Source organism: Gastrolobium bilobum, unplaced genomic scaffold (assembly GCF_033153095.1).
Source record: "Gastrolobium bilobum isolate Gb01-03AN ecotype WA unplaced genomic scaffold, APGP_CSIRO_Gbil_v1 utg1891, whole genome shotgun sequence".
Lineage (NCBI taxonomy): Eukaryota > Viridiplantae > Streptophyta > Magnoliopsida > Fabales > Fabaceae > Gastrolobium > Gastrolobium bilobum.
The window spans coordinates 387463-413631 of NW_026899025.1; the positions used below are offsets into that span (position 1 = coordinate 387463).

Genomic DNA, 26169 nt, shown 5'->3' on the forward strand with positions numbered 1-26169 from the left:
TTCCCTATGATTTATATCGCTTTTAGATAATTTTTATCTTTAAAATTCACAGTTAAATTGCAAGTAATTATCATATAAATTATATTATAAAATATATATTAATCTAAAATTATTAAATATTTTATTAATATATTTCAATTTTGATATAATACAATTTTGATATAATATAATTTTAAGATACATAAAAATAAACATTTTTAATTAGATTTTTATGGTTGTTTAATTATTAATAGGTTATATTTTTATTAAAATAAAATAAAAATAACCAAAATATTCAAATAAATATGAAAAAAATATTTATCTTTTAAAAAAATATAAAATTATCTCAATTTAAATGATAGAAAGATAAAAAAATAATATATTTTTATTTAAAATTTAAATTAAAGAAATTACTCATTTTTTACCAACATCAAACCCCAATAAACATAGGCACGAAACCAAAACCAATGAGTACAAGTAAACGTTCATGTTTGGCATCCAATAAACAGAACCCAGAATGTACATAACATTTGGAAGATGAGTGGAACACTGAGCAACTCTTCTTCCATGGAGAACTAGTGTCGTGTTGTGTAGTATAGTGTAGTACAAGTAAATTAAGTGTATATATCATAGAATAGAACTACTCAACATTCATTCTCCCATTCATCTCATGAATGATGAAGCCCAGTCACTTCCATCTCCATCTCCGCCGCCACTTCGGCACCAAATACACCGCCAAGATCACCTCCACCTCCCCCACCGGACTCTCCCTCTCCGCCGAGGTTACACCACCACCTCCACTCCCCTTCGACGTCAGAGGCTACCCTCTCCCCCGCCGCGACCTCATCTGCAAAGCCACCCAAATCCTCCTCCGCCACCACCACAACAACAACAACCACAAACCCTCGCCGTCGTTTGACGACCCTTTCTCCGACCTCTCAGATTACCTCCAATCTCTCTCCCTCACACTCACACCTCTCGAAGCCTCAGAAATCCTCAAAGCCCTCAAAAACCCTTCCCTCGCTCTCAGATTCTTCCACTTTTGCCCCTCCCTTTCCCCCAATTTCCGACACGAGTCCTTCACCTATAACCGCCTCCTCCTCATACTCTCCAAGTCAACTTCCCCTCTTCGGTTCGACCAGGCTCGCTCCCTCCTCGACGACATGGACCGGCGCGGCGTTCGTGGATCAATCTCCACCGTTAATATCCTAATCGGGTTCTTCGGTGAAGATTTGGAGATGTGTGTTGGGTTGGTGAAGAAATGGGAGTTGAGGCTCAATGCTTACACCTACAAGTGCTTGCTTCAGGCATATTTGAGATCACATGATTCAACTAAGGCTTTTCAGGTCTACTTGGAGATGCAAAGACGTGGTTATAAGTTGGACATTTTTGGTTACAATATGCTCTTGGATGCTTTGGCCAAGGATGATAAGGTTTGCATTGCATTTTTTTTCCCCAATGATTTGGAATTGGATTTTGCAGCACCCTTTTGGATAGTGTGTAGCACAATTGGTTGGGTCATTTTGATGAACAACTAATTGAGTTGTAAATTGTTTTTGAAAAGTTCGTTTTACTTCTATTGATCATGTTTATCAGTTATCGTATATATCCAAATATTTTGGCAGGTGGATGAAGCTTGTAAAGTTTTTGAGGACATGAAGCGGAGGCATTGCGAGCCTGATGTGTTCACTTACACCATTATGATCAGAATGATGGGAAAATCTGGCAAAACTGATGAGTCGCTGGCACTTTTTCAGGTAATGTTAGCTAAGGGCTGCACTCCTAATTTGATTGCTTATAATACTATGATTGAGGCACTTGCAAAGGGCCGGATGGTTGACAAGGCCGTCCTGCTCTTCTCAAAAATGGTGGAGAATGATTGTCAGCCTAATGAATTTACGTACTGTGTGCTTTTGAATGTTCTGGTTGCTGAAGGGAAACTTAATAAGCTTGACAATATTGTGGAGTTATCAAAGAAATATATGAATAAACAGATATATGCTTATTTTGTAAGGACTTTAAGCAAATTAGGTCATGCTTCTGAAGCGCATAGGCTATTTTGCAACATGTGGAACTTTCATGACAAGGGTGATAGGGATGCTTACATGTCCATGTTGGAGAGTCTATGCAGTGCTGGTAAATTGACAGAAGCTATAGACCTTCTGAATAAAATTCATGAAAAGGGTATAACCACTGATACTATCATGTATAATACAGTATTCACAGCTCTTGGCAGGTTGAAACAGATATCACATATTCATGATCTTTATGAAAAGATGAAACAAGATGGACCTCCACCAGACATATTTACGTACAATATTCTGATCTCCAGCTTTGGCAGGGCTGGAAGAGTTGACAGTGCTGTTAAAATTTTTGAAGAACTAGAGAATAGCAATTGTCAGCCTGATGTTGTTTCCTATAACTGTTTGATCAATTGCCTTGGGAAGAATGGGGATGTTGATGAAGCTCACATGAGGTTTAAAGAGATGCAAGAGAAAGGATTAAATCCTGATGTTGTAACTTATAGTACACTTATTGAGTGCTTTGGCAAGACAGATAAAGTTGAGATGGCTTGTAGGTTGTTTGATGAAATGCTTGCTGAAGAATGCTCTCCTAACTTAGTCACATATAATATTTTACTTGATTGTCTTGAAAGGTGTGGAAGAACAGCCGAGGCAGTGGACCTTTATGCAAAACTTAAGCAGCAAGGATTGACACCAGATTCAATTACATACACAGTGCTTGAACGATTGCAAAGTGGTGAACGCGGGAAGTTGAGATTTCGCAGGCAGAACCCAATTACAGGATGGGTTGTTAGCCCTTTAAGATGACAGAGGAAACAGAATAATTATTGCACGTCCATATCAGCCAGAAAATTTTTGTAATTGGCTTTTTCAGGGTTCTTCTGATGCTGTCTAATATATAGCTGTGTAGCTGAGGTGAAGATCTATTTGATTATGGCCATGTGATGAACTTGGTTGCAACCAGATATGATGATTCAAGTGCGGGGGCTATAACATGGTCCAGAAATGGTAAAAATAACATGTTGGTAGGGTAACAAACTCAAGTTTTCCTGCATTGGGACTTGGGAGTTCTGTGAAGAAGGGCATCGTTTCTTTCTGTTATGAATCTCTTTTCTTACAGATTTTGATAATTTAATTCCCAAAAGGGTCTGTTGCAAGCCCATACAAGATTCATCATCTTAGTCATGGGTTTCCCATTTTCTGACCTAGCAAAGATAAACGAATTTGTGTGGAAAAGACGAACCAGTAATTTCTCTTTATATAGAATTCTCCATTCTTATATGAATAGTTACAGGGAAAATCTAGTAGGGGGAAAAATGACTAATTTTTCTTTGGTTTTTATATTGGAAACTTCTAGATTTCTAGACGTATACACCAACCGAGTGATATATTTAATTCAAATGTTAATAGCTGGCGTCCTTCAAGCATAGGTTTTTGTTTTTTGTTTTTTGTTTTTTTCATAGTTTGAGGATTGTTTTGTATAATGTAAAGCACAGGAACTGAGATGAAATATTCCCCCATTTTACACATCCTCTATTTTACTTTTTGCTAGTTATCTATTGTGAATAGTTTTGTTATAAGCCAAAGGAATTATTTTCTTTCAAAAAGATTCCAAACAAATAACAAATCCAAAATACTTGGCTAATTATTCAAATCAATTAAAACCCCTTCATTCGGAAGTACACGACCAGTTCATTTCAACCCATCATCAATATAGAGGATTGCATTGTACAATTTAAATAGAAGGTTCACCAATCTATGCCCAATTCTCTTTGAAGAAAGATTTTGTCAATGTATAGAAGTAGAGGTGCTGATGCCGAAACATAAGTCTGCATTAGGACCCTTGCTGCAGACTCTGGAGCACAAGACATCAAAGAAAAAGAAAAAAAAACATCATAACATGATATTAATAAACCTGTGACATGTATATGCTAACTTGGTAACGAGGATGATATAATTGTAATTTTATTTTTTATTTTTTTGGGTAAAACAAAAATAAAGTATTTAACATGCCTGAACCTCAGAAAACAAATTTTTTTTACTTTCAAACACTTCAACCAACTCTAGTTAATTACAAGTTGCAAGCACTTTCTCGTTATACTTACCATCTTCATTGAGTTTCTTATACAACTGCTGCTTAGTAGGGAGGTAATGTAACCTAGCAGAAACGGCCTTCCTGAGAGCCCAACCGTGATATGAATTGAATATTTGTGTGTAAGCCTTGGAAACTGCATCTCTAATGGAATTTCCCCTGCCAAAACATACATATGAACTGAATATACTATCACTGCTAACATTATGGTTCTAGTGCATAAGAAACATTTACTAATTATAGAAAACAATTCTTTGTTAATTTAAATATGTATTCATATCTGTAACCCACTTTAGCACACAGATTTCGGACAGAAGGAAACCACTTGTGTACTTTCATATTATCTTTTTAAAATAATATAAAATTAACAAATTGAGTACTAAAAGTCACAAACACGTACTAAAAGTATTTAATTTTAAATGTAAACAAAAAAAAAGTATGTAGTTTTATAAGTTAAGAAAAGAAAAAGTGAGGAGAATGTGTGAGAGTACTCATGAGTATGTGTGAAAAACTTATTTTATTTTCCCAGTATATGCAATGGTGACAGGTCACACTAGTGAGGGAAAAAGGAATATATGAGGTCAACATACTCAGTGAGTAGAATTTGCTCAAAGAGCAGCCTTAGAAAGTCAAGTCCACGTTTTATTTTCAAAAGATTTCTCGAATGGCTCCCTTGTTTTCTCACAGAATTAGTTTGTACATCCTTATCAACCATAGATTGTAAGGTCCGGAACGACTTTGATGCCTCTGCTATATCATTAACCTGTCATCATAACAAAACAAAGTAATTAAACTGAATCATTATATCAAAATGTGACATATATACATGAAGCACCCAGGTAACGAATGGGGATCCCAAACAGGAGAGAACTCCAATAACGGACTAACTAAGAAACTTAAACATAATAAGTGAGCCCGTATTACATATCTTAATTTAAAATCTTAAGATGTTAAATTTATAAATGCTTTTGAAAAATAATACATCACCAAATAATATTCGGTCCAGTCAAATTATTATCATATAGTCAGAACAAGTGACTGCCAATTATGAGTTAAGTAAAACAAATAATAATTGGGTTCGACACCAAATTTTAATTTGTTTACTTATATGTGCATCATAGGGTTATATATATAAGAAAAATATTTCTCAAGCAGCTTGAGATATATTTATCTCCGTCCACTCAAAAACTATGTCGTTTTGTTTATTTATTTTCTTATATTGATTGATACACCTTTTCTCCCTCTTCTTTTATCATCATTGATCAATCTTTGTACGGTTATGATTTAGTAGCAAGAGATAGAGTTAAGCAACTTGAGAAATGATAAGCCATAAATATATATATATATATATAGGGATAAACATTTCTACAGCCAATTTAGATAAGGTTATTTACAGCTACCCAAAAACTATGTCGTTTTGATTAATGAAGGGTGTTTCTATAGTTTTAGATGAATTAATGAAGAGTGTTTCCGTAAAATGTATATGATAAAAAAAATAAACAAAATTTCGTAAAACAGGTGGATGATGCATCAGGTCCAGCATAGTACACACACATATATATATTTGGATTCCATAACCCTAATTACTCATTTAGAGCGATTAGAGCGTGTAAAGAACTAATTCAACACAAAAGCTTAAACTATGGGGTGTGGACCTCTTTAACGGTGTATATTATACTCTAACACATCCCCTCATAAGAGAGCTCATTGGCTTGAAAGTTGGATGATGCATAGGTCCAGCATAGATACCATGTAAAGAACCAATTCAATCCAAAAGTTTAAACTATTATACTAGAGCTAGTCAGGTTTCTCAAATATCTCTATAATGTGAGTAGGGAAAGTAGCTATAAGACTAATGCTGAATCAAACAACGTGACAATTATCCCGCTTCAACACTAAAAATTAGGATTTAAACCCCTTTTCATTCACATTTAAATGTAGGGTATTGTCTATATCCACACACACACACAAAATTAGGGTATTGTTATTATTAGTTAGTGTAGTACGTACCTTAGTAACGTAATCCATCTCTATGAACTTGAAGTGGAAACCGATGCAACCAAAAAGAGGAGCCACGAAAAAGCATGCACGTGAGAAAGCAGCAACCTCGACGACTGAGCTCTCGGAACTGACAACGTTTGCAAGTTCTTCGAATGCATCAGCGATTTTTCGAAGAGGCTTTTCATCCACAGCAGTGGAAGTTCTGCTTCTTCTTCTCTTCACAGTGACATCCTCGTCATGTACCAATTGCAGTTGTTGATCTTTTCTGCATAAAGGTGCAGAAAAGCACATGAGAAGTACACGTGTAAGTTTCCTCTGACGTTGTTCACCTGCAGCCTCTGCCAATGCCATAGAAGAATATTGATCGATCCTCTACTCTACTCTTTTCTTAATTTGCTGCATATGTGTAAGTGGTGGATGAAGGACACAACATAGTTGAGCACGCGTACTTGTAGTGCCTAGAAAACACGCTAACTTGGACTGAGTGCAATTGTTGTTGGACTAATAATAGTGATATGTGTCATAATATGAACGAGTCATAGCAAGAAATGACTCGGAAGGACCCATTTCCCATTTGAAAAGACATTGGAACAACTACTAGAAGCCCCTTGGCTTACATAAGGAGGTCAAGTTTAAACTTAACACCACGAGGGAAAAAAAATTTAAAAAATTGTATTGATCTATAGTGGTGTTTGTGTGCCACTTAATTGGACTCAAGATTTAACATACTCAAATAATAGTGGGTTATTGGTGAGAGTTGCAACTCCTAGGAAAGATGGAAAGAGCTATATCCGAAGCCTACCTAATCAAGACCCATTATAAAACAAAAAGTGAATAATATATAACTTTAACAAAACTTTATACCGGTATGAATTTTTTTAATCATAAATTCCTTAATAATAACTGTCGATTTTTAAATTTAAACTCTTAAGTCATGTTATTATTGCAAGTAGAAAAATTAACTAGGTGATTTAACCATATTAACAAAAAAATAAGTAAATTACTAAATGATGGTAACTCAGTTGGCGTCAAGGAACTAAACAAGTGGAAGGAAGAGTATGTATTTGACTTTCCCCAATATCATATTTGGGAGGAATTTAAAGCCTTCATCTCGAGACCCGCCCCAAATCAGACTAGTCGCGGAACGATTAACCGATTGGAATATTTTAAAAATAAATAAATAAATAAATAAGTGGACTTGAACTCGGAAGTGAGTGGCATTAATCACATACATTAAATAATATTCCATCAACTTTCTAATTGATTGAAACCTAAGGTTTTTTTTTAAATAAATATGAACACGTTATATCTTAGTCTTGATGATTGAATTCTCGCAAGTTGAAATTACAATGCCGCAAAAAGTGGTCCGAATTGGTGGGCAATGGTTTTCACTTTTTAATTGATGGAGCCAGTCATACGGGGACCAGTTAGTGAAAGAAGCTACACTAATGTATTTAATAATTCAAGTCTAGGGCAAAATATAAAATATTTAACATGAATCTTAAGCAATTTAATTGTCAAAAAGAGCAAGGTTGGCTCATACTTTTCTTTATAACAATAAAGTGATCAAGTTAAAATCTGTCCAAAACCATCGTGTTGTACAAGAAGGTGGCTATAAAAAAGGGGTTTCGATTTTCTCATGCGATAAGAAAAAAAATTCTCATGTTGTAGACACATCTTATGTGGGACCCACATTTATTAAAAAAATAAAAAACAAAAGAAAATATTGCACGAAAATCAAAAAGTTATTAGTAGAAGAAAACAACTCTCCTACGACATGAAAAAATGTTTTCCCATAAAAAAGAGTTAGAACAAACTATATTGATATATATGAAGACTTGGAATTATGAGCGATGTTAAAGCCAGATGGAATGCATTCAAGGTTCCCACAGGCCCAAAAGCATCCAATAGCAATATCCTTTTCCATTTAATAAACTTTAGTAAATCACTTAATATTCGCCTCTTTAAGCAATAAAAGCATTAGTAACTGTTATTTGTTATTCTAGAATATAAATCCCATTATTGTTACATAAACTTGAAATGGCAACTGCTTAGCTACTAATGCCACCTAAATCTAGGTAATCTCATCAAGCAAAATGGCTCTAGACTTGGCATGAATTAAGAACTAGCAAATTGCAAGAGATAAAGAGAACAATGGATAGGTGCATCATCTCATCTTGGAACCTGCCTGGCTTCTATGTCCTGAAGTCTTAAGGTAACAGCTCGCTTATGGGCTTCAAGACCTTCAACTTCAGCCATGGTTGCTACATATGGCCCAAGTCTTCTTAGACCTTCCTCTGTGAGAGACTGCACAGTTATGTACTTCAGGAAGGAGTCCAATGACACACCACCATACATTCTTGCATATCCATAAGTAGGAAGGACATGGTTTGTCCCACTTGCATAATCACCAACACTCTCAGGTGTCCATGGTCCTAAAAACACAGAACCTGTAGAGGCAATTGACAAGTATTTAAATCTAGGATTCTTGAATTGCAATCAAGGATACAAAATGAGGTTCTCTAACAGTAATTGCATCCTCTAAGATTGCAGACAAAAGTATCTGTGACTAGACACAAAAGTATTTTTATTTTTATTTTTATTTTTTAAAAAAGGGAGCAACAATAGAAAAATTCATAGACTTGTACCTGCATTCTCAATAAAACTCTCCCACTTCTCTGCATCCTTCACATTGATAATTAGATGCTCAGGTGCATATAAATTTGAGAAAGTGATAGCCTGGAAGATGCAAAAATAACTTTTACTTCTGAAACTCCAACAAGAATATTGATGGATTGAGAACAAGGATTAGGACTCAAGTATAAACCATTAATTGATTAAAATATATATAAAAATAAATGAATAATTTAAGGCCAAATTTCATATTCTTCCAAAGAAAGTTATGAATCCTGACATATCAAGAGATTAGACCAACATTCATGCAACGTAAATATTAGAGAATAGTTATTTATATAAGTGCTTGATAGGTTATTTTGTATAACTGGGTTGGACCTATCTTTCTTTTACCGATCTTTATTTTTCAGTATAAATATAGACACGAGGAAACTAACAAAATGAGTTAGTCGTTCCTATTCATACTCTTCTTTTGATTTTCTCTAACAATAAACTTATAAAAGCACCTTGGACACAAGTACAATCTATGTTATGTGTAACCCTATTTGCTGTGCATGTATAAATACAGACACAGAAGCCTAACAGTCTGTTTTAGTGATTCCAAAGAAATTGTTTTTCCCTTTCTCTACCTTACACTTCTTACCTAGTCGCTCTGCTGTTAGTGGGTACACACAGAAACTTGGACAACAGGACTGACCTCAAGCATATCACGTGCATATACAATAAAACTGTGGCTCAGTGCTTTAGAGGCAAACTGGCCTCTTGGAAGACTATGGCACTGCTTGCTGAGTTCTTCCTGTATCTCATTCTGATCTACACCATCTCCAGCAATCACAAGAACAACTTGACTATCAGGGCCATGCTCAGCCTGAAAAATTGTAAATTAGGTGCATAGATATCAGCAACTTACAAGAAAACCAAACAGAATAGGAATCAACTTGGAAGTGTATAGGCAGAACAAAAAGGGAGAAGATTTATCAACCCCAAGTCATAATTTGGTGGTATGATGGTGAAGCTGTGTCCATTTGAAACTTTGAGCATTATATTAAACTTTTTTTATATTGGGTACTGTTCATAATTCTGTTCTAGTCAGCATGGCAGGCAGATTTTTGTAGGTTTTATGCCTTAGTTGAAGAAAGGTGTTCCAGTTAGTGGCTCAAGTATATTTGTGCATGCGATGTCAACTTAAGAGAAATCTGAACATATCAGATTCTAAACCAACAAATGAAATGCTTCTGTTCCCCATCTCCTTGCTTTATATTTTTCGTTGCTTTCTAGATATTACTGATTAATATTCAATTAGTAATTATCTCCTATATGGCGCGCATATTACGAATTCATCCTATATTTAATTTTGGAGAACTAACATTATAATGTAGAAACTAGAACTATAAGCTTTTAGAGTAATGCATAAATTACACTAGAACACAGGTTTCCTTTCTAAGAGGATGTAAAAGAAAGATAACCAATTTTCATTATGAATGTGAAGAACTAGTGAATAATGTTTGTAACGCAAATAGGTGCATTTTAAAACTCATTAAACCTGGGAAAGCAAATCAGCAGCTACATGAGAAGGAATTGCATGCTTGTCTGCAATGACCAAAACTTCGGATGGACCAGCTGGCATGTCAATTGAAACCATGGCTTCACTGTTCTGCAGAAATTTAGAAAAGTGAAGAAAAGCAGAAGATTTACAATTCAAAGTATGAAATGCAATAGTGGATACACAAATTCAGATATATTAATGTAAAATAAACATGCTTACTTGAAGTATCATTTTTGCAGCAGTGACATATTGGTTACCGGGACCAAAAATCTTCTCAACCTGTGAAAGTTTCATCACAAATTCACAATTAAAAATGATGGATAAAATACATAAACTATAAAGCATAATATATTTTCCTGTTAGTACAGAAAAGGTTAATTCCTAAGTACTATTCTGTCACCAGATTACATAATCTATTTAATATCTAATTTACAGCTTCAATACGAGAAAATTTGGATGTAACATCTTGGTCACCATGTATTCACTAGGAAGTGAGATTTGTGTTATCATTAACCAGACACTAAACTTATCAATAGGGGCTGAGAAGTTCAAGTACCTATGATGGATGCATGAGTTTCACAATATCTATTCATGAATTTGCAATGCTATTAGAATAGAATATAGTGATATACAAAAGTAAATAAATAAATAAATAAGAAAGAAGTAAAGCTCAATCCAACTACTAATAGAGAAGCCAACAAGAGAGGTGAGTTAAACGAGAAGTTAGCCACCTTGGGACAAGTTTCTGTTCCCCAAGCCATAGCAGATATGGCCTACAATGGAGAAAACTACACATTAACCATAGTTTAATTTATACAATAATGATACAAATATATTAAATACAGCTAAATATATGGAAACTAGATTCATAATACAGAACCAGATAAGGGTTATATTATCATGCTTCAAACCTGTGCTCCTCCTGCTTTGAGAATGTGAGTCACCCCAGCCTTCTTTGCACAATACAATACCTCCTGCAGGAAAACATTGATCAGAACAAGAAGAACATCAAAATTATAATTTTCATACAATATAGACAAATACCTTGCATGTAGTGCCATCCTGAGCTGGAGGAGTCGCAAGAACTATAGTTTTACATCCTGCAATTTGTGCAGGCTGTTATACAGAATAATTAACCGTCAGCTAATACTGGAAAGATAAATATCAATATACACAATGAAAACTAGAGAACATTGAACAACAGAGCTACTGAAAATCTGTTCAACTTACAACTGAAAGCATCAAAGCTGTTGAAGGTAATACAGCAGTTCCCCCTGGAACATAAAGACCCACGGAATTAATACTTCTTGCAACTCTCTTGCATTGGACTCCCTGAGAATTTCAGAAAACTCAAGACTCAAATATATAATATATTGGGTAACACTAAGAACCAAGAATGAACAAAACATAGAGGCATGATATTGGAATGACATGACATACACACACAAAAAGATGAAAATTCAAAAGACAGAAGACTATCAAGGACGGGACAGAAGACTAATCAAGGATGGGGAAGCATATGATACAACTGGAAAACATAATATATCCATTTGACCTTTCTAGTATTATTTAACTATTCCTAAATAATGCTGCAAGCACCAACTTTGTAACAAGTAGTTTTGCAAAAGCCTACCATAACACATATCTCCTGCACTTAGCTATACTAATACTATCTTAACATTAAATATACTTTAAATTTTTACTTAATAATGCACAAGAATATATTTAAGATAAAAGTGGATTCATCCCAAAATTAAGCTACTGTTTTGTCCATCCAACCTAGGCTAGAAGCAAGAATCAACATTGACATACTTTCATGTTCTCAACACTTTTCTCTGGTGACTTCTGAACAGCATGAAATGCAAAAATATTGCTGTAGGCAACATCAAAAGCTTCCTTAATAGGTGGATCAAGCTGCAAAAAGCAAAAACAAGAATACAATAGTGTCCTCCAAACCAGGATCACGTGTTCACTAAAATAGAAAAGGAATCATAATAAGGGCACAACTCCAACAAATGCAAAAAAAAAAATTTAACAGTAAGGAATGCATATCCAAATAAACATACCACAGGGTCTGGGATCTCCGAAACAAGTTCAACAATCTTATCCAGTTCAACTTTGTCAAACCTTGAAGTATATCTACACAACACAAAGTTGAAGTTACATAGGCCAAGAAGATATGAAAATGCACACAAATTAATCTAATAAGAGCAGAGAGTAAAGAATTAAGAAGCACCAACTCTTTAACAGCAGCATCCCCTCTTTTCTGAACATCATCAACAATGGGGTTGACCTGAAAAGCAAGGATTTTTAGAGTTAAAAAAAAAAACCCATTTGGAAAAAGAAAGAGTTATGGAATACCCATAACCTACCACACTGAAAATTGAAGAGAAATCTATGCGAGGACGTGTCTTGAGGCTCTGAACCTCAGCGTGACTAAGCTGAGACAAGTTATAGGACTTAATGGAGCAGCTTATACGGTAACTGGTTGAGGGTGTAACAACAAAGAGGGGTCTCTTATATTGTGGCTGAAGCAAACAACGGTTCCAGTTAGAACCAGTGAGCGTAGACTCCATCCTCATCCAAACACCCTTCAACCTCTGGTTCGGTTTGACCCTTCTCTTGGCTCGGTTTTGTCACAGGTTCAAGGTGAAGTTGAAAATTTATTTTTCGTTTAGGCCTTTGGACAAATTGAAATGGATGAAACATGGGAGAATGATATGAAGGATATTTGTTATTAATGGAGTATATTGAAATTTAATGGAATCTATTTTATTTCACTCCGATCATACTTTTATTTATTTTTTCCTTTAATTTTGGATGAAATGTGATAAAAAAAAGTTATTATCTTATTCACTTCTTAAATAATGAAACAGAAAATTTGCTCTATTTTATTATAAATTTGTTAATAATGATATAATATACAAGTAATGATGAACTAATTGTAGTTTTTTTTTTTTTTGGAAAAAGTGTTTGTCATTTTAAATGACAGAAAGTTATGTCATTTTAAGAGAGTTACAGACACAGAAATTTGAATTTTAAATTAAAAAAACCACTCACTTTCTCTCTCCCATGATTTCCGTTTTTCTGTGTCTATCTTTCTCCTAAAATGACATAACTTATGTCATTTAAAATGACAAATACCAAACCCTTTTTTTTATATATTTTTCTCTTTTCATAGTATGACATTATCATACTCATAAGTAACATGAGAGATCAATTCAGATGAAAAAAAAAAGAAAAGTTTTGTTATATAACATTATCAATTCCTCTGGAAAAAGAGGAGAGTTATTATATAAGAGAGAATGAAAAAAATTGTCTTGAAAGAGGTACTCAATATTGGTCTCACAGTGTTCAAATCAAATTAGTAACAAATTGAAAAAAAAAAGACTCCAACCAAGTGAATAAAAGCATGCTTCCAAATTTAATTATCTAGATTTGTTGAATTTGTGTTCATTTTAAATAATTTATGCTAAGTTACGAATCAGGCTAATTAAATAATTGATGAATCAAAGTGTTGAATATCTGGTCATTATCGAATCGGACTAATCTAAGTAATCTAACTTAAAGGTGTGAAAGCCCGTGGGCCATTTCACCAAGTAAGAGTTCTTAAAAGTAAGGAAATATTATTATATTCTGAATTCACCAAGTATCACTTTTTCTGTTGGGTTTTTCCTCCTTCAGTGCATAAGACCCAATGTTGAAACTTGGGGCTCAAGTTTGTCAAGGAACTTGGGGCTCAAGAAACCCTAAATATTCTTCCTACCTATATAAGCATTAGTTGTGGGATGGAGGTAAAGTTGACTTGTGAGAAAATTTCATAGCACCTCTAGGGAGATGCTTGAGTGTTAAACCTCCTTAGGAAAGTTTGAGTGAATATCACTGTTGTAGGTGAAGTTTGAGTGTATCACCATTATTGGTAAAACTTGATTCTTATAACCCATTATTTTCGTAGTGAAAGTTTGATTTTGGACTAGTATCCCGCGGGTTTTTACTTCTTCACATTGGATAAGGGTTTCCGATGTTAAAATCTACTTGTGTTCATTTCTCTCTCTCTCTCTTTCTCTCTCTTTCTTTCTCCCCTTCAAAATTTTCTATTTCTACTGCGCATAGGCTGACCTAGTAAGTTCAGGCTGATCTCTCTAATTGAGCTAAGTTCCGAGCTCGACGTTTGACTTCCAGAAAGGCTGCTTAGCCGAGATTGAGGACCGAGTTAGTTCCAACAATGGTATTAGAGCCCTGGTTTGACGGGTTCTAAGGGAGACAAGATAGAGACCAGTGGTGTTTCACGTGATGGTGACATATTCTAGCTGACTGGGGACAACTTCACTTACTGAAGATCGATGATGGAAGACCATCTGTACTGCAAAGACCTATATGAGCTCATTGTCCTTGATGAGAAGCCTGAAGGCAAAACTGATAAGGTGTGGAAGATCCTGAGTCGGAAGACGGTAGCCACAATCAGGAAATATATTGACAAAATTCTCTTTGAACATGTGTCCGAGTTCACGAATACGTACGAGTTATGGACAAAGCTAGAGTCCATGTTTCAGAAAAAGACTCACTGGAATAAAGCACACCTGGTTCGCCGACTTGTGAAGCTGGAATACAAGGATGACATGAGCATGATCGAACACCTCAACACCTACAAAGGCATTTTGAATCAGCCATCTAAAGTCGAGATGAAAATTGATGATGAGATGTAGGCTTTGCTGTTGTTGAGCTCGCTGCCAGAAAGTTGGGATACTTTGGTGGTGACATTAAGCAACTCGGCTCCTGATGAAAAATTGAAGATGGTCGCCGTGATTGACAGCCTCCTGAATGAGGAGAAGAGAACAAGGTGTAACCAGCACATCTGAGGCAAACGTGACCGAGAATAGAGGAAGGTCCGACGCCGGGGATCGTAGCAAGAGTCGGGGTCGTGAAAAGTCCAGAGGCCAGTCTAGGCCGAAATATGAATTTAAGTGCTTCTATTATGGGAAGCCTGGTCACAAGAAGCCAGAATGCAAAACTCTGCAGAAAGAAGAGAAGAACGACAACGTGAAGCCAAATCAAATCATTCTGAAGAAGAAAGAAGACAAGAGCACCATTGCGATGGCTGCCAACTCAGATGCGAGATATTCCTTCTTGGTGAGGAAATATTTTTGAATGTTGCATATAATTACTGCACCTAGATTGTTGAATCCAGTGCCTCCTTCCATGTTACTCCACACAAAGGTTTTTTCTCCTCATATAATTTTGGAGTCGTAAAAATGGAAAATCAGGTGAACAGCAAGATTATTGGTGTCGGTGATGTGACCCTGACCACAGATGCCAGGTGCCAATTTGTGTTGAAAGATGTAAGACATGTTCCTAACATGCGACTGAACCTAATCTCAGTAAGCAAGATTGATGATGTCAGGTTAGTAAACTATTTCGAAAGTGGTAGATGGAAATTGGCCAAGGTAAATTTGGTGGTTGCCCGAGATAAGAAGGAATGCTCATTGTACGTGATGCAAGGAAAGATAAATTGTGGAGAAACCAACTATGCCCGAGATCGACCTAGCTTAGAGTTGTGGCACAAACGTTTTGACCACATGAGCGTGAAAGGGCTCTAAATTATGAACAAGAAAGTATTACTGACTGGGTTGAAAAGGCAAGTCCTGGAGAGCTGCACGCATTGACTAGTTAAAAAGCAGCACCGAGTTTCTTTTATGAGACCGGATCAACCCAAACGACGCAGGTACATTCTTGACCTCGTCCATACTGACGTATGTTCTATGTCGGAAAGATCCCTTGAAGGAGCTTAGTATTTTGTTTCTTTTATTGATGATCATTCCCACAAAGTGTGGGTATATTTGTTGAAATTTAAAGACCAGGACTATTAAAGAGGTTCAGTGAACGAGTAGCTTTGAATAAGCAACATTAGTCCTAAGTTAGAACCCACTTTAAATAAGATAATTAATAACTTAGTCCAATGTGGTTTAAAGCCCAAATAAAGTTAAAGCCCAACCTACTTAAGAATATAACTAAGTTAAAGGATTCAAGCCCAAAGCAATGCAAGCCCATTTTATAAGAAATGGCCCAATTAGCATCTAGACCAAGATCCAAGCCCACACCACCTAGCCTTGACCCAATTACAAAGGGTCCAACACTTATTAACCTAATGGGCCAAGACACTCACCAAGCCCAACCCAATTCAAAGGAACAACCCTAGATGAGGTGTCATCACATGATTGGAGGAATTTGAATGAGCTCCACCTCCCTTGGAATAGCAAACTCGGCCATGACAAGAAGAAAAGGGAGTGGTGTTGCTTTCCACACTCCCTAGGCGCCACTTAAGGAAAGAATGGACAAGCCTTAACCAAGATTTCCTTCCTCCAAAAGCAACTCTACTTTCCATACCCACCTTGGATGACGCAAAATGATGGAGAAAGGAAGACACACTCCAAGCCTTAACCATGCATGTGATTTCCTTCCTCCAAAAGCAACTCTACTTTCCATACCCACCTTGGATGACGCAAAATGATGGAGAAAGGAAGATTGCTTCTTCCACACTCCAAGCCTTAACCATGCATGTGATGATCTTCTCCAAAAAGCAACTCACCTTTTCTCCTTACACACCTTGGAGGGCGCACTCATGACAAGGAAAAGGGAAACTTTCTTCTCCCACACTCCAAGCCATGCATGACACATCAAAGACTCATGAACCCAATACTTTCCTTATTCATGATTAAAAAGTAGATCCACTTTTCCCCTCCCCCTAGGCGAAATTGTCATCATGAAAGGAGTCAAGAGCATGACTTGTCTTACACACTCTATATTGAGTGTTGCACACTCAAAGCTACCTTATTCAACCTCCCTGCATTGGGAAGAACACCATGACACCTTAAGCTCCCACCCTCCCTCTTTATGCGAACCCCTCATCACTTGGTGCATGACATGGAGCTTGCTTGTTTTACACACCACACATTGAGTACCCTACACAACCATGACACACGCTAACCAATGATCTTATTGGTGAATCAAAGTTGAACCTTGCTTTCTCTACCCTAGGCGTGAGATGCAAGAAGGAAACACTCAAAATCCCTTCCTCCCCTAGATCCACGTGAAAGACTTCATGAAAAGGAGATGGAGTATAGAACACTCAAGCATGACTACCTCTCCTCCCCATGCGCACACCTCCCCAAAGGACCAAGGAGAATAAGTGACTTATATGACACCTTGAGTGTCCTACACTCTACACACTCTCATTACCCCCCCCCCATGCTTATGACAACCTTGAACAATGTGAGGAGACTTGCTTACCCCACACTCAACCAAGACCTAGCCTATCCTATCCTAGGCATGATGATTAGGGAGACTTGAATAAAAAGGTGTACAAACAAAGATCTCTCCCCTTCCTAGCCGTACACTACCTAAAGAACCAAAGCAAGGACACACTCCCTCACTTCTAGCGTCGGCCACCCACTCATAAACAAGAAACAAGTGAACCAACACCTCTCCTCTCCTCTTAGACTTACGTAAAGAGAGATTAAGAAGTGGTTGGAAGCAACTCTCAATCCTAGAAGACTACTTGAAGATCAAGTTGGAGTTATATTTTAGACATCATCTTTGAGGTAAGATTTCATGAGCCCTTCATCCCTTCAAGTGAGTAGAATAAACTCTAACTAGTTTATATGACTAGATCTTGGACTAATAAAGCCATGCATGCATCTTTCATCTTTAAAATCACCTCTTAAGTATATCATCTCTAAATGGCCGAACCTCAATGGTATGCATGCACCCTCTAAATATTCACAATATTTACTAAGCAACCTAACCCTAAATGACCGAATCTATATGTACCCGACTAGATATTGAATATGTTCTTTAAGGTAATATGAAAAGTGTTGAAGTAGATGTTTTAAACAACATGTAGGAAAACATTACTTGAAGAATCACCACCTAAATGGCATTAACCCTAAATGGCCGAACTTGATGAGTATTAGACCCATGAACATGTTGTCAAAATTATCCCTAGGCATGCACCCTCTAAATGGCCGAACCCTAATAAGCCTAAAAGGGAAATATGTGAAGGTTTTCTTAATACCATGATGTGTGGCCGAAATGTATGCCATAGAATATGACTTATGCATGAAAACAATTAGTAAAAATTATCTCCTAGGCATTTTCATCTTTAGAGAGCCGAACCTATGACATGAAGAATATTAAAGTTTAGATCTTTTAATTTTAGAACCATGTACTAAGGTTGAATATGTGGCTAGGACAAACCAAAGCTTGAAAAGAGATCCAAGATACTAGGACCTTCATTTGGCCGAATCCATCACCTACGGGAAGAATTTACAAAGCGAAAAAGTGTAAGTGATTTATGGTTGTTGAAGCGGCTACCCTATGGTTGCCACCCCTTTATGTTAAAGTGAGGTTTGACTGCAATATGTTATATGATGCATTACATGATATGTTTGGTTGTTTGGAACTAATGTTTATTCATGCAAGTTTTGTAAGATGGCATGTGCACTAATACCACAGAGGCAACCTGACGAGGACCCTGGGTATTCGTCCATAAGACCATGGAGAGTAATTGCCATGGCAGGATTGGTATGATGATATGAAAACATGATTATTTTCCAAACTATGTTTCCAATGTTTTGCCATTCTATTATTGTACATGTTATTATGTGACTATTGCAGGAGTAAACATCATGGTTTGGAGGTTGCTCCAACTGTGAGTCCTTACTGAGACCCCCAATCTCACCCCTCTTTGGGGAAACCCACTTTCAGGAAAAAAAATGACTAAATGGGTATGGCAGGGAAAGAGGCTGGTACGAGTTGAAGAGGAACCTGCACAACCACGTGCAGTTGAAGATGACTCCAAACTAATGGAGATATTTAGGAACTTACTAGCTGAAGGAAAGCTCTTGGAGGCAGACTATCTTATATCTGCTCTAGCTGGGCCCATGTGGCTTGAAGAGGCACCTTCCTAAGGGTGTATCTAAGTTCTAATTTGGGATGACTGTAATAGACTATGCCACTTAGACTATTTTGAACATCTTATATGCCTTTGAAGTACGATATTTTGGGATGTTTATGTTTTATGGACTTATGAATTTAGTAGGAAAGATTAAGTAACATAAGTCACTATCCGCATAAGACACTTAAGTAACTACCTACTGGGTAGTAGTCAACACTAAAATTATGATCATGTAAGTGAGCTCCTAAAGTAGCACATAAGTGTAAGTAGGGTAACCAAATAGAGATTAACGTGTAAGTAGACTGTAGACAAAGCAAGAGAGAAACTCGTGACTAGAGGAATAGATAAGTTAGGAAAAAGAACGAAATAAATTCCTATTAGTAAATTTTAAGTTAACCACGCTTAAGTACATTGATCCCGCGCATTGAATGTCAAGCAATGTTACACCTTTGATGAGGATATTAAGGGTGTTACATTTTGGCTTCCGAGCTTTTATGCATATCCCTAAAGATGAAAGGGCGAAACTCGATGCGAAGACTAAAGAATGCATTTAAGTCGGTTGGCCGAGATGTGAGTTCGAATTTAGACTTTGGGATCCAATCAATAAGAAGGTAGTGAGAAGCCAATGTGTGGTATTTCATGAGAATGAGACTATTCAAGACATCTAGAAGCCCAAAGTCTGGGTTACTGTCCAACGTGAAGAACTCATCCCTCCTGTCCGAGCTCAAGCAAGGGAAGAAAATCAAGAGAATGAAAAAAATGGCGAGATTGACCAAGGTACTAAAAATCGAGGTCCTGAGGACTGAGATGCTGAGGATCAGGATGATGATATACAAGATGAGAATGAATAAAAGAATTTTTAGCTTGATGAACAGCCCAGACACTCTACTCGAGTGAAACGACCTTCTACAAGGTACCCACCTGATGAATACACCGTTGTTGCTGAAGATGGTGAACCCCAGAGTTATGATGAGCCTGTAAAACGATCCCAGATAAGGAAGAATAGGAAAAGGCAATGTAAGTCGAGATCAAGTCTTTGCACGAGAATCAGACTTATGAGCTGATCGAGCTGCCTGAAGAAAGACGAGCTCTGAAAAACAAGTGAGTTTACAAAATCAAGAATGAAGAGAATGACCAGAAGTCGAGATACAAAACCCGGATTGTGGTGAAAAGCTGCAACCAGAAAAAAGGAGTTGATTTTGAAGAAATATTCTCTCATGTGGTGAAAATGACTTCGGTCCAAACCGTGTTAGCCATGGTGGCTTAGACGGACCTTGAAGTGGAACAGATGGATGTGAATATAACATTTATTCCCGGTGACCTTGAAGAAGAAATATATATGGAGCAACTAGAAGGATTCCGAGCTCCAGGGCAAGAGGACTTGGTATGTCGGTTGAAGAAGTGCATATACGACTTGAAGCAAGCACCTCGGCATTGGTACAATAAATTTGAATCTTTCATGACTGATCACAAATTTGTGAAGACAGAGTCCAACCACTATGTATTTGTGAAAAGGTATGAGGCCGAAGATTTTTTGATTTTGCTCTTATATGTTAACGACATGTTGATTATAGGGCAAGATAATATGAGGATAGCCGCCTTAAAGAAGGCGTTAAGTTAATCTTTCGCGATGAAGGACCTCGGCCCTGCAAAGCAAATACTCGGAATAAAGATTATCCGGGACCGACCTAAAAGACTATTGTGGCTGAGTTAAGAAAAATACATTGAGAATATCCTGAAGATATTTAGCATGGACAAATCCAAGACAATGAGCACCCCCTTAGCCGGACAAATAAAGCTGAACCAAAAGCAATTTCTGAGATCTGATGAAGACAAAGACGAGATATTGTAGATCTCATACCAATCTACTGTCGCAAGCTAGCTTGATGTATGCAATGGTTTGTACGAGACTCAACTTGGCGTATGCTGTTAGAATGGTAAGTCGGTATCTGTCAAACCCCGACAAAGAACACTAGGAAGTAGTGAAGTAGATTTTCAAGTATATCAGAAGAACAACAAAGTTGTGCCTCTGATTTAGAGAAGGTAAGGCCGAGTTGCAAGGCTATATGGATGCTGATTTAGGGAGAGATGTCGACTCGAGAAAGTCGACAACGGGATATTTGATGACATTTGCAGGAGGAGCTATCTCCTGACAATCAAAATTGCAGAAGTGTGTGGCACTTTCGACGACTAAGGCCGAGTACATAGCCACAACTGAGGCAAGCAAATAAATGTTATGGATAAAGAAGTTCCTCACTAAACTCGACCATTATCAAGACAAGTACAAGATGAGATGTGACAATCAAAGCGCAATCCATCTTGCGAAGAATTCGACCTATCATTCTCGCACTAAGCACATTGATGTGAGGTATCACTGGATCCGAGATGTGGTGGAAGATGGAGAGATCAAACTCGTCAAAGTGCACACTGACCTGAATTGGTCCGACATGATCACGAATCCGGTACTAGCAAGGTAATTTGAATATTGCTGTGAAGGTGTCGGGTTACTGCTGATGCTGACGCATTGAAGTCGAAAGGGGGAGATTTGTTGGGTTTTTCCTCCTTCAAGGCACAAGGCCCAATGTGGAAACTTGGGGCTCAAGTTTGTCAAGGAACTTGAGGCTCAAGTAACCCTAAACCTTCTTCCTCCCTATATAAGCATTTGTTGTGGAATGGATGTAAGGTTGGCTTGTGAGAAAATTTGAGAGCACCTCTAGGGAGATGTTTGAGTGTTAGACCTCCTTAGGGAAGTTTGAGTAAATACCACCATTGTAGATGAAGTTTGAGTAAATACCACCATTGTAGGTGAAGTTTGAGTGTACCAACATTATTGGTGAAGCTTGATTCTTGTAACCCATTATTTTCATAGTGGAAGTTTGATTATGGACTAGTGTCTCGTGGATTTTTACTTCTTCACATTGGAGAAGATTTTTTCACATTAAAATTAGCTTGTGTTCATTTTTCTCTTTCTTTCCTTCGCAATTTTCTATTTCTGCTGCCCATAGGCCCACCTAGTAAGTTCTGGTCGACCTCTCTGATTGAGCCGAGCTCCAAGCTCGACGTTTGACTGTCGCAAAGGCTTTTTAGCTGAGATTGAGGGACCAAGTTAGTTCCAACATTTTTCATCTAAGATATTAGGGGAATAATTACAATTGAACACATCATTAATGTGATGGTTGTAGAATAAATCACAGGTTATGAAAAACAAAGTCACATATTATGAACCATGTAAAAGGTAATCCATAATATTTTACAACACTCCCCCTTGGATGCATTCTACAATTCAACACATCATTAGTGTGATGGTTATAGAATACGTCAAAGGTCATGAAAAACAAAGAGTCACATGTTATGAATCATCTAAAATGTAATCCATAATATTTTACAACACTCCCTTTGGATGTATTCTATAATTCAACACACCATTAGTGTGATGATTATAGAATACATGAAAGGTCATAAAAACAAAAGGTCACATTTTATGAACCATGTGAAAGGTCAACCATAATATTTTGTAACAAAATTGAATTTTTCAGAAGTAATATGTTTGAACAGAGAATTTCAATTACGCATTAATAAAAATGAAATTTTCTATTAACATCTAAGCATGTTTATATATACAAATTTGAATTGAAACATATTGTATACAATGCACCTTAGTAATTTTGTGGACAATAATAGCTAAAGAGTTTTTTGTAACAGTAGTAGTTGAAGAAAATCAATGGTTTTATTTTCAAATATATAGCATATTAAGAGCAGTTATTCAATGCTGGTATTAATATCATTTTTCAATTGTTACTTTTAGTTTTCGGTTTTCTACTAGTGTTGTTGTATTCAGTTAGGACTCCCATCGAGAAAATCTTTATTTGATGACATCCTTTAATAATGAATTTAGTAAATGTAGTAACTAAATTTTCACTTATATTAAAATTTTGTTAACATTTTCACTTGTATATTTATGTACAAATATTATTTTATTAAAAAAATAAATTATAAAACATTTATAATTTGTATAAAATATGTTAGAAAATGTTAAATATTTATTTGTTAAAATAATTTTAATGAATTGAATATGATAAAAAAATTATGAAATTATAATTTTGGATAGCCCGTGGGTTGGCCCTAACCCATAGAACTTTTAACCCGTGCGGACCTTTATTATTGACATTTATGTGGGCCTGCAAACTTACACAGTCTAGGACCTAATGGGACAGGCTGACCCATTTTGATAGTTCTAGTCGGATTAATCGAGTAACCGATCAACCCATGCGAGTCGTATAAGGCTTATTATTCTTACACCGGTATAAGTTGATCCTGTCATATATATATATATATATATATATATATATATATATATATATATATATATATATATATATAAGGGCAACATCTTCTTACACCAGTGTAAGAATAATAAATCTTACACTTAATCCTAACTGTTAATTTTTGTAAATCTAATGGTTGTAATTTATCAGGAATTAATAATTAATTAATGAAAATAACTCAATCAATTACAATCATTTGATTGACGAAAATCAACAACTAAAATTGAGTGTAAGACTTATTATTCTTACACCGATGTAAGTTGATCCAAGTGTGTGTGTGAGAGACAGGATCTTTTGCCACCGGTGTCAAATAAAAAGTTTGACACTGGTGTCAAGTGAGGTGTCAAACAAAATATTTGACACCAGTTCAAACGATCCTACTCATTATTGAGTTTTTCTCTTTCACTAAAGTCCAAAGTGTGTAAGAAGAGCTCAAAAAACCTAGAGTCCATTCAGCTTAGGGCAAGGGTTTCTTGAACTCGTATAAATTCTATGTTTATAGTCATCAGCCTTCTGGTCTTCACTTTGTGGTTGCAGAGGTTGAGGTAAGGTCATCTCTGTGATAGTGAGAAAGTGTCCACACACCAGTCTTATCCCCCTTGAGAAATAGTCCGGAAGATCTACCACTAGCCAGCCTTAAGGAGATTGTTCGTGCAGAGGAGAGCAGTTCGTGAAGAGGAATCAAACACGAGGAGATACTGCATAGATCTGAGCGACAAGAGGTAAATTAAAACAATGATGATACGTCACATCCCAAACTGCAACGGTCTAAATGCTTCCACAGATCCAATTGTGCCTACAATTGGTATCAAAGCCAGGTTGCATGTTTGGATGTGGATCTAGTTTTTTATTTACGATTATTCATGTAATTAGTTTTGCTTAATGAAATATGGAACTTAGGGTTCTATGTTTATTGGTATGTGTTTTGCATGTGTATCCTTATAATTCTTTTTCAATAAAATTCGATGCTTTATTTGCTTTTTGGCTTTAATACATGATAGAGATTTCATTGTATTTTCTTGGGTTGTAATAAGGAGGCTAATCCCATATGATTTTGGTTTCCTCCTTGATTTTTTACTTCAATTTTTGTACATTTTTCATTGTATTACAAACTTGAAATGAAAAGAAGATCCAAGAGAAGCCGAAAACAGGGAGATGCAAATCTGTTTGGACGTGTTTGTGACTTTCCAGTGGCCGATCCAAGAAACCAACCACATAAGGTGAAAGAAGATAGAAAACCACGCAAGGAGATTGTTCGTGTAGAGGAGAGCAGTTCGTGAAGACGAATCAAACACGAGGAGATACTGCATAGATCTGCGTGAAAAGAGGTAAATTAAAACGATGATGATCCGTCGCATCCCAAACCGCAACAGTCTAAAGCTTCTGTAGATCCAATTGCACCTGCACTCATATATATATATATATATATTTATTTATTTATTTATAGGGATATAATATTGTAACAACCTAGTAGTGTTACTACCAATCAATTTCACTGTTAGATCGATTACGTTGATCCAACGGTTATATTTATTTCCATCTTTGTATGATTATGATTCCCCATATTTAATACTTTATATTTATTTCTACCTTTGTATGGTTATGATTTCCCATATTTAATTCTTTCACTTTAAATATGGGGAATCATAACCATACAAAGATGAAAATAAATATAACCGTTAGATCAACATAATCGATCTAACGGTGAAATTGATTAGTAGTAACATTGGTAGTAACACTACTTGGTTGTTACAATATCCTATCCCATATATATATATATATATGAAAAAATATTTCTATAGCCACTTTATATAAGGTTATCCACATCTACCCTTTATAACTATTAACTACCGGTAGTATATTGTTATAACATTAAAGTTACTTTTTTCTCTCTCCACATCAGCAGACAGGTTTTGAAAAGTGACTGAGGAGAAAAAAAAAAACTTTATTATTATAACTATGTACTACCGGTAGTACATAGTCATAAAGGGTAGCTATAGATAACCTTATCTAAAGTAGCTGTAGAAATATTTACCCATATATATATATATATGAGGTAGGATCCTTTGACACCGATGTCAAATTTGAAGTTTGACACCTAATCTGAGAGCCGTTAGATCAAAAAAGATCAATGACTCTTATTTGTAAGCATGTGACACCGTTGATCTTTTTTGATCTTACGGCTCTCAGAACGAGGTGTCAAACTTCAAATTTGACACCGGTGTCAAAGGATCCTACCTCTATATATATATATATAGGAAAAAGATCAGTTTAAGAATAATAAATCTTATACTCAATCTTAATCATTGATTTTCGTCCATTAATTAATTGGATTATTCCGTTGATTAATCATTAATCATATATATATATATATATATATATATATATATATGATAACCGTAGCTGTAGTGGTTCAAATTAGGACAAGCGGTTATCATATATATATATATATATATATATATATATATATATATATATATATATATATATATATATATATATATATATATATATATATATGATAATCTGTAGTGGTTCAAATTAGGACAAGCATATCTTAATACGAACTAACAAAAGCATTTTGTACTGAAACTATTCAAATTGAAGCACAATCT

General features: G+C 36.0%; 3 protein-coding genes across 3 annotated transcripts; 1 reads left to right on the top strand and 2 right to left on the bottom strand.

The window, feature by feature from the left end:
• Window positions 1-490: 490 nt before the first annotated feature.
• Window positions 491-3501, top strand: LOC133286318 (pentatricopeptide repeat-containing protein At1g51965, mitochondrial). Its single transcript, XM_061483721.1, has 2 exons — window positions 491-1412; window positions 1605-3501. The coding sequence occupies exons 1-2, from the start codon at window positions 654-656 to the stop codon at window positions 2808-2810; spliced, it is 1965 nt and encodes a 654-aa protein (XP_061339705.1). The 5' UTR covers window positions 491-653; the 3' UTR covers window positions 2811-3501.
• Window positions 3502-3731: 230 nt separating this feature from the next.
• LOC133286330 (accelerated cell death 11-like) lies at window positions 3732-6447 on the bottom strand. The gene is made up of 4 exons (XM_061483737.1): window positions 6106-6447; window positions 4686-4858; window positions 4109-4254; window positions 3732-3858 (listed from the first exon to the last, which is right to left on the bottom strand). The coding sequence occupies exons 1-4, from the start codon at window positions 6445-6447 to the stop codon at window positions 3752-3754; spliced, it is 768 nt and encodes a 255-aa protein (XP_061339721.1). The 3' UTR covers window positions 3732-3751.
• A 1563-nt stretch (window positions 6448-8010) lies between these two features.
• LOC133286312 (histidinol dehydrogenase, chloroplastic-like) lies at window positions 8011-12995 on the bottom strand. Its single transcript, XM_061483713.1, has 13 exons — window positions 12649-12995; window positions 12517-12569; window positions 12343-12415; window positions 12089-12190; window positions 11507-11608; window positions 11321-11392; window positions 11188-11250; window positions 11008-11049; window positions 10496-10555; window positions 10274-10384; window positions 9428-9598; window positions 8745-8835; window positions 8011-8546 (listed from the first exon to the last, which is right to left on the bottom strand). The coding sequence occupies exons 1-13, from the start codon at window positions 12856-12858 to the stop codon at window positions 8269-8271; spliced, it is 1428 nt and encodes a 475-aa protein (XP_061339697.1). The 5' UTR covers window positions 12859-12995; the 3' UTR covers window positions 8011-8268.
• Window positions 12996-26169: the final 13174 nt, after the last annotated feature.